Source organism: Vulpes lagopus, chromosome 7 (assembly GCF_018345385.1).
Source record: "Vulpes lagopus strain Blue_001 chromosome 7, ASM1834538v1, whole genome shotgun sequence".
Classification (NCBI taxonomy): domain Eukaryota; kingdom Metazoa; phylum Chordata; class Mammalia; order Carnivora; family Canidae; genus Vulpes; species Vulpes lagopus.
Window position 1 is genome coordinate 5,379,753 of NC_054830.1, and position 14,074 is coordinate 5,393,826.

Genomic DNA, 14,074 nt, shown 5'->3' on the forward strand with positions numbered 1-14,074 from the left:
ACAGTACAGGCTCTGGAGTGATTCCCTTTCCTGGGAGTGGGCCTTGTTGCGGGGGAACCTCCTGAGGGCTCCGCTCACCTGGCCAGACCCCCTTCTCTCCTTTTTTCTGCTCCCCCCAAACTCCAGCCTCATTCAATTCCTGCATTTCCCATACCCTCTTGTCTCCAGGCCTTTGCCTGAGCTGTTCCTGCTGCTTGTCCTTCTCTTTTTCTGATCTGCAATTTTCTGCTGAATCCTCAAGCCTCCCATCCCCGGCCCCCAACGCTACTCCTCCCCCCTCCCCCCTCGGGGAGTCCCTCTCTCCAGCCCAGGAGTGTTGGAGTCCAGGTCTGTCTCCTGGCAGCACCCACATCAGATTATGAGTATCTCCCTCATAGGGTTTTTAGTTATTGAGTGAGAGAGGAGTGGGTGTGACACCCTTAGCACCAAGCCTGGCACATAAGCAACCAATAAATACTAACTCAGAGATGATTTTTACATTTATTCATTACATTCCAGAAGTGCTGTGATGGCGGCAAGATCAGTACGATCAGCTCTGGGAATTCAATAGGGTAAACTAACAATTTGGCAGTAGGGAGGGGCTTTAAAAAAATTTTTTTTTAATTTTAAGATTGTATTATTTTTTATTTTTTTGTTTTGTTTTGTTTTGTTTTTTTTTAATAATAAATTTATTTTTTATTGGTGTTCAATTTGCCAACATACAGAATAACACCCAGTACTCATCCCGTCAAGTGCCCCCTCAGTGCCTGTCACTCATTCACCCCCCCCCTCCACCCCTAGTTCGTTTCCCAGAGTCTTCATGTTCCGTCTCCCTTTCTGATTGTATTATTTTTTTAAGATTTTATTTATCTGGGAGACAGCATGAGGAGGGGAAGGGCTGAGGGAGAGGGAGAAGCAGGCTCCCCGCTGAGCAGGGTGCTCAGTGGGGGGGGAGGGGCTCCATCCCAGGACCCTGAGGTCATGACCTGAGAGCCCAAGGCAGACGTCCAACCAACCCAGGTGCTCCGGGGAGGGGCTTTTTAGAACTGGGTTTTGCCAGGTGCATAGGAGTTTGCTGGGTGGAATAACTAACTTTCAGGTCCAACAAACAGCTCAGACTTGATGCCCACCCTAAGGGCCACTGGTGGTGTCTGTTCTCCGAGGTGATAAAGTGGAGGATGGAAGCTAGACAACTTCCCTTGGGGTGTACAGTCCAAACTGGGAGCTGAAATTCTGAATCTGGTCCCTGAGAGAAACTGAGGCCCAGAAGCTCCAGACCTTTGGGATTCTTAAACGCTTCATTCTGAGCCTCAGATGAAAATTGCAGACCTCCTCCCCAGGAGAGGCAGCTTTGCCCCAGGTTCTGCCTACATTCTCTGGGGCCTCCCAGGCTCCGGCGCCGCCAGGTGAGTTTCCGACGTCACTCCCGGAGTTCTCTTTGCCCGGAGGAGAGGCAGGGGGCTCGGGGGGACCAAGGGGGGCCTCGTGGGGGAGCCCCCGGACCTCCGGGGCCTGGCTTTCCTCCCGGCCGCCCCAAATCGGAGCCCCACCTCAGGGCTACCTCCAGATCAGTGCCTCTCGGAAAACGCGGTCCCCGCGGCCCGCCCGCCCCTCCTCCGAGCGCCCTGCGCCCCCGTCCCGCGGCTCGGCCCCGGCCCAAGCTCCGGCCCCCCCCAGTCTCCCCCGCAGCCCCAGCCCCTCCCCCGCCCCGGGAGCTCCGAGGTGCAAACGCGCCCTCCCCCAGCTCCCCCCGCCCCCCGCTCCCCCCGAGCGGCGGCTCCGGCTCCGGGCTGCGACCGCGGCGGGGTCGGCCTCTCGGCCCGCGTTCCCGCCCCGGGCGCCCGGCGCCGCGCCACCGGCCCTGAGCGCCGACCCCGTGCGCCCGCCGTGCCTGCCTCCACGCGCGCCGCTCCAGGTCGGGGAAGCGCGGGGCCCGCGGCGGGGCGGGGGAGGGGAGCAGGGGGCGGGGAGGGGAGCAGGGGGCGGGGGAGGGGATTCCTTTGTTCGCGGCCGCAGCCCCGGGCCCACCCGCTCCCCTCTCGGCGCGGGACGCGGGCGCGGGCACCGGCGGGGCGCGGGCGGCGGGAGGGCCCGACCCGCAGGTGAGGGCGGAGCCGAGCGCGGTCGGCCCGGGGCGCCCCGGCCGTGGGCGCTGCGGGGTGGAGAGCGCGGCCCGGGGCCCCTCCTGGTCCGCGGAGCCCGGGACCCTCGCTTCCCGCCCGCGCCGCGCGCGCCTTCCCCGCTCATTCATTCGAGCGCCTCCCGGGCGCGGGGCGCGGGGCGGGCGGGTGGGGGGCGCCGGGTCGGGCCCGGCCGGGGCCCCCGGAGGCTGGAGGAGGCGGGGAGGGAGGCTGCGCGGGCCCTGCGGCTGCCTGGGGAAGGCGCCCTCCGGGGCGCTCACCGGGGCGCAGACTGGCGGGGAACAGCTTCGGAAGCCAGAAAGGGGGTGCTCCTCCCCAGTCGGGCCCACTGCCCTCTGCCTCTCCGCCCAAGTCGACAAGGGTCTCCCCTCCCTGAGGACCTTGGAACCACCTGGCCAGGTTCTCCTGTCACCCCAAGGCCCAGAGAGGGCAGCCGCTTGCCCAGTGGCGCACAGCATATTCCCTGCCCGTTGGCTACCTAGGCCCAATTCTTCTCCCTGGTCTGGAAAGTAGGACCTGAGAGGGCCCCCCAGAAGGCCATTAGTCTGCCTTCTGTCCCCCAAACATTCAGCTTCCTTCCTCCTGCCGTTCACCTGGTCATCTACACCCGGAGTGGCCCTGTCTCCATCTCCTCCCTCCCATCCTTCAGGTCCTGGAGAGAGCCAGCCACCTCTTGGGGGGAGCACCCCCAACCTCTCCCCCTCCCTTCCCTCTGCTTAGGCTTCAGCACTCACCCACTGCCAGCCCCTCACTGCGTGGTGGCCTTAGTTTGCCTATCCATGAAGTGGGCACAAAAGCTATCCGTTCCCTGCTGGGTGGAGGGAATGCCCCCCCCTGGGCTGTGCACCTGCCACCTGTCTCCCCACCCATCCCATCCCCCTCAGCCCTCCAGCCAGGACTCTGGGAGTCTCTTCAATGCCTCCTGCCTCCTTTGGAACCAGCTTCCAACTCCCGGTGACTCCACCTCCTCATTAACCCCGGTTTCTGTCCTCAGCCCTCTCATCTGGACCCCTGCCCAGGTCTCCTCATCTGCATGCTTCCTTCCAGGCTCCACATTCCAAACACCCGTTCTGCTCTTGTTCCTCCTACTTGGAGCCCCCCAAGGGCTCTCTATCACCCTTGATCTGCAAGTAGAAGCTCTGCGACACAGTGCGCTCCTGCGCCCCCCCCCCACCCCATCCCTCTCTCCCTCTACTCAACGATCCACACCCCTCCCCGCGCTCTGCCCAGGCACCCTACTCTTGGCTAACTCCATCTCTGAGACATCACACCTCCTCCAAGAAGCCTGCCCTGGCTGTTCACCTGCTTCTGGGTGAGGGCTGGATGCCTCCCTGGGCTCCAGTGGCGCCCCCACCACCACCTCCCTGGGCTCGCCCCCTCCCCTGTTTCCCCCAGCCCTGCAGCAGCTGTCCGGGTGCTCCTGGTTCTGAGTGGTCTGTGGCCAAGAGCTTCTGCTGGAGTTGACTCTGCTTCCTCTCTTTCCTCTCTGCAGCCTCTGAGGGACACATCATGGTTCTGAAGGGTCTGTGCTTGGCAAGGAGAGGGGCTGGTGCTTTCACCATGGCCTGGGGCCCCCTGGCTCGGCTCCTGCTGGCCTGGATGGCCCTGTTGTGCGTGGTGCATGTCCAGGGCCGTTGGGACAGGGCCTTGGAGTCTGCGGGCCCCGGACGTGTGCGCAGGCGTGGCAGCCCAGGCATCTTGCAGGGGTGCGTGGTACAGGGCATGCTGAGAGGCTCTGGGGTGTGGGCTGGGCCGGGCTGGGCTGTCCTACTGGGTGGGGGAGGGGACAAAGCCCAGGGAATGTCCCGCAAGGCAGGGGCTCACCAGCTGTGCCATGCTTTCCCCAAGGCCGAATGTGTGTGGCTCCCGTTTCCATGCCTACTGCTGCCCTGGCTGGAGGACACTGCCAGGCGGGAACCAGTGTGTCGTCCGTGAGTGCCACTGCCATCTGGAGGTGGGGGGCTCAGGCAGGGGACGCTGGGACAGCTCTCCGGCCCGCTGGCAAGTCCAGCCCTGCTTACAAGTGAATTTGGCCAGGGACATCAAGTTGAACCATAGGACTGGCCCTTGCCTGTCCTCAGGCTCCCAGGCCACCCTGCCACGTTCATTTCCTTTGCCCTTTACCTCTCTGTCTCTCTGCCGGCCTCTCTGTCTCTCTGTCAGCCTGTACCCCCCACCTCTGGGGTCTAGAATCTGACCCCACTCCCAGGAGAGCCCTCTACCCTAAGCACAGTTAGGACCCAGCATCTTCAGCTTCTGTCCTTGCTGCTCAGCATTTCTGGCCCAAGGAGACCCTCTCCCCATGGCCCCAGCAGAAACCCAGAGCCTTGCGTGGGCACTGAGGGGTGGGGATGGCGCGGGGTTCAGGACCTGGCCCTGACTGTCACCTGCTCTGCCCATGCCAGCCGTCTGTAGGCATGCCTGCGGCGAGGGCTTCTGCTCCCGACCCAACCTGTGTGCCTGCGCTGATGGGAAGCTGGCCCCCAGCTGCGGGGGGAGCCGAGGTGAGCTGGGGGGGATGACCCCAGGGACGGGAGGAGAGGGTTACAGGCTTCCAGATGTCACTGGGGGCCCAGGCTGGTTTTGGCACAGGGTGGAAGGACCAGAGCTGGGCCAGGTGGGCCTGCTCCTGCTGCTGTTGACGTGCATCGCGGGGCTGGTCACCACTTCCCCGTGTGTCCCCCCTTCTCGTCCGTAGGGTCAGGGTGCAGCGTGAGCTGCATGAATGGAGGCAGCTGCCGAGGGGAGTCCTGCCTGTGTCAGAGAGGCTACACAGGCACTGTGTGTGGGCAGCGTGAGTATCCCCCGGCACACCTGGGCCTAGGATCCCAGAGGGCGGGTCTCGACTGCCACCTGCCCACCACCCACAGGTCACTCTTCTGGGACCAGGGTTTGGAGGGATGTACTTTTCCCTAACAGTGCGGATTCCTGGGTGAAAATGGGCTTTTCTGAGCCTCCCCAGCTCCCTCTGCTGCTAGGGGACCTCAGGCCACCCTCCCCTCTTCCGCAGCTGTCTGTGACCGTGGGTGCCACAACGGGGGCCGCTGCATCGGGCCGAACCACTGTGCCTGTGTGTATGGCTTCATGGGACCTCAGTGTGAGAGAGGTACCAAGCTGGGCATGGGGTAGGGGCCTGGGTGGATGGACAGGGGCTTCCTGGCAACCAGGCCCTGGAAAGCTCCAGCTGGCCCTGATGCTGGCCCTACTGCTGTGAAGGGCAGAGAAACTGTTGCTCCAGGCAAAGGCATCAGGAAGGGCTTCCTGGAGGAAGTGATAAGTCAGAGTTCATGAGAGGAGCAAGCCTCCTTTTACTGTTTCAGAATATTCCCCCAGTTTCAGAATATTCCCCACAGCTGAGGTGGGCGGGGTCACCTGTTGGGAGCTGTTGGCCAAAACTCAGATGACGGAAGCGACGGCGTTTTGTGGAAAGTTGATGTGGGGGAGGTGGAAACAGCTGGACACCCAGGCCCCATGGGGGGGCCCATGTGTGGGCCCGAAGCTGAACGGGTGGTTGAGGTTCTTGCGGAAGATAAGGGAGAGCGGCTCAGGGTGCACGGGCATGGAGCCCACGGGAAGCTGGGGAGGAGAAAGCCAGCAAGAGTGGGCAGCGTGAGGGCCATCAGACCGCCCCGTAAGGCCCAGGAGCCCAGGTCGGGGGAGATGGGGGGACCCCGGACTGACCTCAGTGTTGGGAGGTGCTGCTGGGGGTGGAGGCCCATCTGTGGCTGAAGCCGGGGTGAAGAGGGTGTAGCTATGAGTCAGAAGCTGGGGCTGGGAGGGCTCCCCAGCACGAGGGAGGTGCTTTTAGAAACTGGAGTTTGGGCTGATGGAAGGGGAGCAGCTCAGGGTGGCTGAGCGGGAGGCAGGGGAGGCAGGGTGAGAGGGGTGGGGGATGGTGAGGGCCCCAGAGAGGCAGGAGCGAGGGGGATTCCAGAGTTCTGGGTGAATTAGGTGAGATTCTGGGATCGTTTGGACTCAAGGGAGTCAGGACCCTTGTGGCTGTCTGTGCGCCTCCTCCTCCACACAGTCTAGGGGCTGGCCTCGGCTTCTCCTTCTGGGAGGGGCTTCCCTTGGTCCACTGCCAGCCCCTAGATTGGAACCATCTGGAGGAGGGAGCCAGGAAGCCACATCTGAGCCTGTGTCCAGAGGTGGGAGCACCAAGGAGACCACCTTTGGCCGGGTTCAGGGTTCAGGGCTGCAGTGTTGTGGGTTCAGAGCATTCGGGCGGACGCGCGGTCCCTCCTTGAGTCTGGGAGACTTGGCAGGGCCAGACGGGCGCGCACGGATGACACAGGCTCTCCTGCTGGGTGTCTCTGGTCTCTGCCCAGGCCTCAAGGGCGGGTAGGCCTGGGGAAGTGGTCGGATCCTCCAGACATGCCCTTCCTGGGCTTTTTGAGCTTGGAGATCCTGGCCTCCTTTTTGGAGGCTGGTTGCAGAATGCTTTGGGGAGAAGGGGTTCTGAAGGGTGAACGGGAGGTTATCCGATTAGGGATGGGGAACAGCACGAGTAAAGGCTGGTGTATTGGTTTAGGGAGGCTGGGAAGGAGGCTACTGCCGTGGTCCAGGCGAGAGAGGTAGAGGCCAGAGCTGGGGCTGCAGAGACGGAGACGCAGAAGGTTCTGGGGCGGGGGTAGGCAGCTTGAGGCCAGCTGCCCCAATCCGTCTGTCTCACAGACTACCGGACGGGCCCCTGCTTTGGCCAAGTGGGACCTGAGGGGTGCCGGCAGCAGCTGACAGGCCTGGCGAGCACGAAGGCCCTCTGCTGTGCTACCGTGGGCCGTGCCTGGGGCATCCCGTGCGAGCTCTGCCCCGCACAGCCACACCCCTGCCGCCGAGGCTTCATCCCCAATGTCCGCACAGGGGCCTGCCAAGGTAAGGGAGTCAGCGTGTCGGAGGGAGGCCCCGGGACCCAGGGCCGGGTGGGAGCCCTCGCAGCCTTGGTTCTTCCCTCCGATGGGCCCGTCATGCCCTTGCAGATGTGGATGAGTGCCAGACTGTCCCGGGCCTGTGCCAGGGGGGCAGCTGCATCAACACGGTGGGCTCCTTCGAGTGCCGCTGCCCCAGTGGACACCGGCCCAGTGAGAACAGTGCCAAGTGCGAAGGTGGGCGCAGGGGAGGGGGAGGACTAGTGACTCCTTTGTGCTCTGGGCAGCTCAGGCCCCCCTGCGAGGAGAAGGGGTGGGGCTGGTGGCGGCCGCCCTGTGACGGGGCATCGTCTCCACAGATGTGGACGAGTGTGTCAGCGTGCTGGGCCTCTGCTCTGGGGGCGACTGCAGCAACACGGTGGGGAGCTTCATGTGCACCTGTCCGCGTGGGTTTGTCAGCAGCCTGGACGGCTCCCGCTGCCTCGGTGAGCTGGGGCCTGAGGGGGGCCCTTGAGAGACAGGCCCTGGCTCCTCTAGCTTTGCAACCCTCTGGCCTGTGGGCTCCCCTAGCCCTCGGGGCTCCGTGTCTTTCCGTCGTCGTCTCTGGAGCACGGTTTCCATCCCCTCTGGCATTCTCGCTCCCTACCCATCAGCCTTTGTGCCCTCCGGACCCCAGTTTGCAAACCTCCCCCCGTGGCCCCCACCCCTCCCCTCAGCCCCTGGGACCCGGCCCTCCTGGCTCCCTGGCCCCCTGCTTCTCCAGCCTCTATCTCTGTGCCCTTATGGTGCGCATTTATTTTTTTTTTTAGCTCTCTGTCTGTATTCCTCTTAACCCTACCAGACACTTTTTTCTAAAAGATTTATTTATTTATTTGAGAGAGAGAGAGCGCGTGCCGGTGCGGGAAGGGACAGAGGGAGAGGAAGAGGGAGAGAAGCCCACTCTCTGCTGAATGTGAGCCCAAGGGGGGGGCTCCACCTCACAACCCTGAGATCGCGACCTGAGCAGAAACCCGAAGTCTGATGCTTAACTGACTCAGTCACCCAGGTGGCCCTCCCACACTTTAAGAGCACCCCACCTTCCCCTAGATCCTCTGTTTGAGATAGGGAAACTGAGACCCAGAGAGGGGAGGTTTGCTGGAGCCAACTCGGTAAGTTCAGAACAGATCCTTGCCCATACTCAGGCCCTACCCAGACCCCCTGCCCAGCCAGGAGGAGGTGCTCAGGGCCATGCCTCCCCCTGGATGCCCACCCTCCTATAATCCCCACACCCCACCCAGGAGGCAGAGGATCCCGGGCTCTCACTCCCCGCCCTGCTATGTTGATGAGCTCGTCATTAGACTCTAGCTGTGGCCAGTGGCTAACGGGGCCGGACAGGAATATGGACCCTTGTGGCGTGGGGTGGGCAGAGTCCTGGTTTCAGGAGGAGAGAAGGGGCTTGGCAGTTCCCCAGCACCACCGGGGGGCCCCTCCGGCTGGGCCTCTACCAGGCAGGGCTGGGAATATTGTGTTTGGAGCTCTGCCAACGTGCTGTGGCCAACGCTGGGCCTTCTGTTGCTCCACCCCTGGGGGCCACCGTGACCAGCACGGGAGATACCTCGGGGCAAGTCCCCTGGAATAAGGGGGCCTCTCCCGGCTACCAAGCAGTGGAGCCTCGATGTGAACCAAAGTCAGGTTGCCTCTGAACATGGGCTCGGGATTCAGTCCTGGGTCCCAACTACTGCAAACCCTGTGGCCTCGGGCAAGAAGCATCTTAACGTCTCTGTGCCCCAACTTTTGCATCTATAAGTTGGGGATCGTGGCCATGCCTACTTCTTGGAGTCGTGGAGAGGATTAAGCACAATTTTGGAATGATTTGCCGGAGGCTGGACTCAGTGGACGCTCAGGACTCATTCACAAAGACAAGAGAGTGGTGCGGTTGGGGTGCTTAGCAGGGCCTGATCACAGTGGGTGCTTTATAAGCAAAGGCAGCATCATTTTTGTTAGAATTCTAACATTCTGTCTCCGTCTTGAGAGGCAGCTGCTTGGCCAGATTCCCCTGGGGCTCGGGGATCTGAGTTCCTATCCCCTCTCCCTCTTTCGTCCCTGGGTGACCTTGAATGAATTTGTCGACCTCTCCTCATCTGGGCAGGCCTGGCCACCGCGGAGGGCCTGGGATGGTGCTGGGGGTACAGAGCCCCAACCCCTGCACGTGCACCTGGAGCCCGGGTGGCTCAGTTGGTTGAGTGCCCAATCGTGATTTCGGCTCGGGTTGTGGTGTCAGGGTCACGAGATCAAACCCCACGTGGGCTCCGCTCTGCTTGGGATTCTCTCTCTCCCCCTGCCCCTCCGCCTGCTTGTGCACGTGCTATGTGCTCTCAAAGAGAGAGAGAGAGAGAGAGAGAGAAATATTTGCATGTTTTTTCAGCCCGGGGCAGAGCAGGGCAGGGGCTGCTGTGAGGGGCCCTTCCAGCTGGTGGGAGAGATTTCATTGTGGGCCACTGGCCAAGATTTGTGCATTTTTAAGCTAAAAATACACTCTTTGAGCCTGAGAAATCTGATCACTGCATCAAGCTGTTAGACGCAAGAGCAGAGTGGGATGTGGAGGGGTGTCCGTGGTTCTTGTAGCTGGGGAGCCTCTGCCTCAATTCCCGGGGACTGTAGTCATCAATCCAGCCATCTGCTCCTTGGCCCTCTCCTCAAATTCACAGCCTCTTAGGTGTCCCCAAATGCCCAGAGCTGGCAGATGGGGGCACATAGCTACAGATACTAGTGTCCTTGCTTGAGCGTCCAGCCTGATCTCCCGCCAGGGCAGCCCCCAAAACCAAGGGGTCTTCCTAAGTGTGGTTGAATGCCCAGAGTGACAGGGAGCTTACTACCGATGCCAGCCATAAGTGTTGGAATGAGCCCAAATCTATCTCCCTGGGATCATTCTCCCTGAGAATGGGCCATGTCCCAGACATCGTGTGCTTCACTTATTTATTTATTTTTTTTATCTTGGCAACATTCTTCTGAGGTGAGGTGAATGCTCTGAGCATTTGCATTCCAACGGATGGGGAAACTGAGGCACAGGGCGGCAAGGAATCCTGTCCTGCCGCCAGTGTTGGTGGAGCTGGGATTTGGACCCAGGTCTGGTAACTGATCCTTCCCCTCCCTGTCGCAGACCACCGGGCTGGCACCTGCTTCTCTACACTGATTGTGGGCCGCTGTGCTGGAGACCTCGCTGGCCATTACACTCAGAGGCAGTGCTGCTGTGACAGGGGCAGGTGCTGGGCGGCTGGCCCAGCCCCTGAGCCGTGTCCTCTGCGGGGCTCTGGTGAGTGGCCTGGGATTGCCCCTGCCCTCCTCTCCCCCCCAGAACTCCCTGCAGAGGAGGGGTCCTGGGGCATGACGGAGGGCCTGGCCTCAAACCCTGCTTCCTTGCAGATGAGTTCCAGCGACTGTGTGTGCAGGGGCTCCCACTGCTGCCCCCCTCCTACCCTGGCCCCTTCCCTGGTCTCCCTGGCTTTGGGTCCAATGGTGTGGGTCCTGGCCCTGGGCCTGCTCGGCACAGCCCCCATGGCTCCAATGGGCGTGGTGTTCCCAGCCTGGGCATCGGCAATGCCCACATTGGTGAGGCCTGGGACTCGGAAGGAGGGAGGGATCCATGACCTGAGTGAGGGGGTCCAGGCCTCAGAGGGAGGGTCAGGACTTTGGAGTGGGGGCTCTGGCCTGGGCAGCAGAGATGAAGGTACTGACAGTGGTCTGGGGGTGGGGCTAGATTTGGGATCTGGGTCTCAAAGTCAGGGATTGGGCCTCAGGTAGGGGTCTGGTGCTGGGGGGTGGAGGTCTCACCCCATGGTGAGGGTCTGGGCTTCTCTGGGCCCACAGTGGGGTCTCAGCCAATGTGGGCATCTGCAGCTCTAGGGCAGGACTCCAGGCTGAAGTGGGCAGGGTTCTAGCCTCAGAGTGGGAGTTGCAACGCAGAGGTAAGGCCTCCGCTCAGGTGCACCTGTTGTCCCCGCGCTCAGGCACAGCCACCTTGAACCAGACCATCGACATCTGCAGACACTTCACCAATCTGTGCCTCAACGGCCGCTGCCTGCCCACCCCTTCTAGCTACCGCTGCGAGTGTAACGCGGGCTACACTCAGGACGTTCGGGGGGAGTGCATCGGTGAGCAGGGCGGTGGGCGGGGCCGCGGGGGCCGCACCTGCACCTGCCGGGCGGGGGCTCAGGGTCCTCTGCCCACAGACGTGGACGAATGTGCCAGCAGTCCCTGCCACCACGGAGACTGTGTCAACACACCTGGCTCCTACCACTGCCGGTGCCACGACGGCTTCCAGGCGACGCCCACCAAGCAGGAGTGCGTGGGTATGGCTGTGCATCCGAGAGGGGGGACGCCGGGCTGCCAGGCCGGATCCACGGCCTGAATCCCCCCCGACCGACTGCCCTCGTCCCCCCGCCGCAGACGTGGACGAGTGCCTCGTGGGCAGCAGCCTCTGCCATCACGGCCGCTGCGCCAACACCGAGGGCAGCTTCCGGTGTGTCTGCAATGCGGGCTTCGAGCTCGGCCCCGGCGGCAAGAACTGTGTGGGTGAGTTGGGGGGGTGGGCGTGCAGGGAGCCGGGGGGGTGCCCAGTGGCTGAGGGCCACCTTGCCCGTCTCCGCTGCGGCATCACCCACCTCCCTCCCGAAGATGAAGCCTCTGCTCCTTCTCCTGAAGCCAGCCCACCTGCCTGAGATCTTCTGGGGCTTTGTTGGCGGGACTCACTCCTTCATTTCCCCCTGAACCCCACCCCCCGAATTCATGCCATGAATCCCAGCAAGAGCTGTCTGACCCGGGACCTAAGCCCGTCCTGGGAACTGTCACAGGACAGCGAGAGTGTGGCCGAGCGTGTAGGAGGATCAGGACCGCGGGAGGTGGGGGGTGGGGGTGACCTCTCAGGCTCCCTGCGGGATTTGGGGTCTTCCACCGCACAACATGTGTGGACACCTCGCCCCTGTTGGTGGCCGAGGACTCCCCGACGGTGGCTGGAGGGCCACATCTTGTTTCCTCACTCCTCGGCCGATGGACGTTTGGGCTGTTTCCACTTTTCGCGATTATGGAGAATCTCGCCATGGACATTCATGTGCAGATTTTTATGTGCATCATTCATTCATTCATTTCTTTTTTTCTTTAAGATTTTATTTATTTATTCATGAGAGACACAGGCAGAGAGAAAAACAGGCTTCCCGCGGGGAGCCCGATGAGGGACTCGATCCCAGGACCCCGGGATCATGCCCTGAGCCCAAGGCAGATGCTCAACCGCTGAGCCAGCCAGATGCCCCTCATTCATTCATTCATTCATTCATTTCTTTTCCTCCTTTGGGTGCAGACTTTTTAGTGCAAAACTGATATTTTGATACTCATTTCTGTGCCCTACCACTTCCTTTCAGTTAGACTATCTTCTTGGCAGCTGGTTTCCCCTTTTCTTTGTTTTCAATGGAGGTGGTCAGGCCCCCGGTCCCTCGCTCTGCTGCGCCCTGTAGAAGTGAGAGGAAGGGGCTGGTCTGCAGGCAGGGCTGGCCCAGCAAGGGACCGGAATGGGATCCAGCCTCTCCGGTGTCCCTAGATCACAACGAGTGTGCCACCACCACCATGTGCACTAACGGGGTGTGCATCAACGAGGATGGCAGCTTCACGTGTCTCTGCAAATCTGGCTTCCTGCTGGCACCCAGTGGCCGCTACTGCGTGGGTGAGGCCAGAGGCTGGACAGGACGGGTGGGATGGAAGGGACGGTGATGGGCAGGGAGGGGAGGGGCGGGGGTGGTGGCGCTGGGACCTGTTGCACAGCCCCTGTGTCCTGCCGCACCCAGACATCGATGAGTGCCAGACTCCAGGCATCTGCGTGAACGGCCACTGCACCAACACTGAAGGCTCCTTTCGCTGCCACTGCCTGGGGGGGCTGGCCGTGGGCACGGACGGCCGAGTGTGCGTGGACACCCACGTGCGCAGCACCTGCTATGGAGCCCTGGAGCTGGGCTCCTGTGCCCGCCCCTTCCCTGGCGCGGTCACCAAATCCGAGTGCTGCTGTGCTAGCCCAGACCACGGATTTGGGGAGCCCTGCCAGCCGTGTCCTGCCAAGAACTCTGGTGAGCGTCCTGCTGCCTGGCCCTACCTGCCTTTTTTGTCCTGTACACCCTCCAGCTCATCACCCTGGGGGTGGGAAGGGACAGGGCTCTTGGCTCCCATGGGGTGGTAGGGGGGCATCTCTCCGCTGGTGACTCTCCTCGAGAAAGGACCGTGGAAAATCGCTCTCTGCACTGGGGGAGGGAGGATCCTGGTCCTAGACCCTTGCTCAGCACCAAGGGGCCAGCCACATCCTTGGGAGTGGCCGAGGCTCCGCAATGCCCACTGACCGCTCCTCTCCCCGTCCCTGCGCCCCCAGCCGAGTTCCAGATTCTGTGCAGCAGCGGTCTGGGCATCACCGCGGATGGTAGAGGTGAGTGGCAGCCAGTGTCAGGAGAGGGCTGCAGGGGTGCGGGGGGCGGGCACTGTGTCAGTTTGCTGAGACTTCAACAACAGAAATGTGCTCTTGCGCAGCTCTGGAGGCTCGGAGTCTGAGATCAAGGTGTAGACAGGGTTGGTTTCTTCTGAGGCTGCGAGGGAGAAGCCATTCCTTGCTTCTCTTCCAGTTTCTGGTGGTGTTCCTCGGCTTGTAGAAGTGTCTCCCCGATTTCCGCCTCCATCGTTACGTGGGGCCCTCCCGGTGTGTACACGTGTGTGTACGTCCAAATTCCCCCCCTTTACAAGTGTACAATCGTCGTATCGGAATGGGTCGGGAGGCTCCCCGAATGACCTCGTTTTAACTGGATCAGCTCTGTAAAGACCCGATCTCCACGTGAGGCCACGTGGTTAGGACTTTAACATATGACTTTGGGGAGGACCCCCTTCCAGCCGTAGAGCTAGAGATGGTGGACGTGTAAAGCTGTGCTTTCTCCCACGCCCCGTTTCCCTCCCGAGCTGCGTTTTCGGCCCCACTCACTCTGCAACCTGAGTGATTCTTTTTTTTTTTTTTCTGTGATTCTTTTCATTCCCCCCGCCAGCCCCCCATGACCAGACAGTCCCTACCGTGGGATCCCTGGCTGGTCT

At 61.7% G+C, this 14,074-nt stretch overlaps 1 protein-coding gene across 6 annotated transcripts in view; it reads left to right on the forward strand.

The window, feature by feature from the left end:
• Positions 1-1,768: 1,768 nt before the first annotated feature.
• The window catches only part of FBN3 (fibrillin 3), a 54,679-nt gene continuing 42,373 nt past the window's right edge, over positions 1,769-14,074 (forward strand). For 3 of the 6 annotated variants that reach the window (XM_041764601.1, XM_041764602.1, XM_041764603.1), the window contains exons 1-17: positions 1,769-1,894; positions 3,613-3,826; positions 3,969-4,051; positions 4,526-4,624; positions 4,819-4,914; positions 5,131-5,226; positions 6,795-6,992; positions 7,097-7,222; positions 7,345-7,470; positions 10,125-10,277; positions 10,388-10,573; positions 10,972-11,115; positions 11,194-11,313; positions 11,411-11,536; positions 12,555-12,677; positions 12,799-13,074; positions 13,371-13,424. In XM_041764601.1, coding sequence (XP_041620535.1) covers positions 3,630-3,826; positions 3,969-4,051; positions 4,526-4,624; positions 4,819-4,914; positions 5,131-5,226; positions 6,795-6,992; positions 7,097-7,222; positions 7,345-7,470; positions 10,125-10,277; positions 10,388-10,573; positions 10,972-11,115; positions 11,194-11,313; positions 11,411-11,536; positions 12,555-12,677; positions 12,799-13,074; positions 13,371-13,424 — 2,203 coding nt within the window. In that variant the 5' untranslated portion in view covers positions 1,769-1,894; positions 3,613-3,629. Of the gene's footprint in view, positions 1,895-3,612; positions 3,827-3,968; positions 4,052-4,525; positions 4,625-4,818; positions 4,915-5,130; positions 5,227-5,689; positions 5,771-5,943; positions 6,072-6,296; positions 6,462-6,794; positions 6,993-7,096; positions 7,223-7,344; positions 7,471-10,124; positions 10,278-10,387; positions 10,574-10,971; positions 11,116-11,193; positions 11,314-11,410; positions 11,537-12,554; positions 12,678-12,798; positions 13,075-13,370; positions 13,425-14,074 lie in introns of those variants that run through there. The other 3 variants (XM_041764606.1, XM_041764605.1, XM_041764604.1) reach the window with 3 other exon arrangements.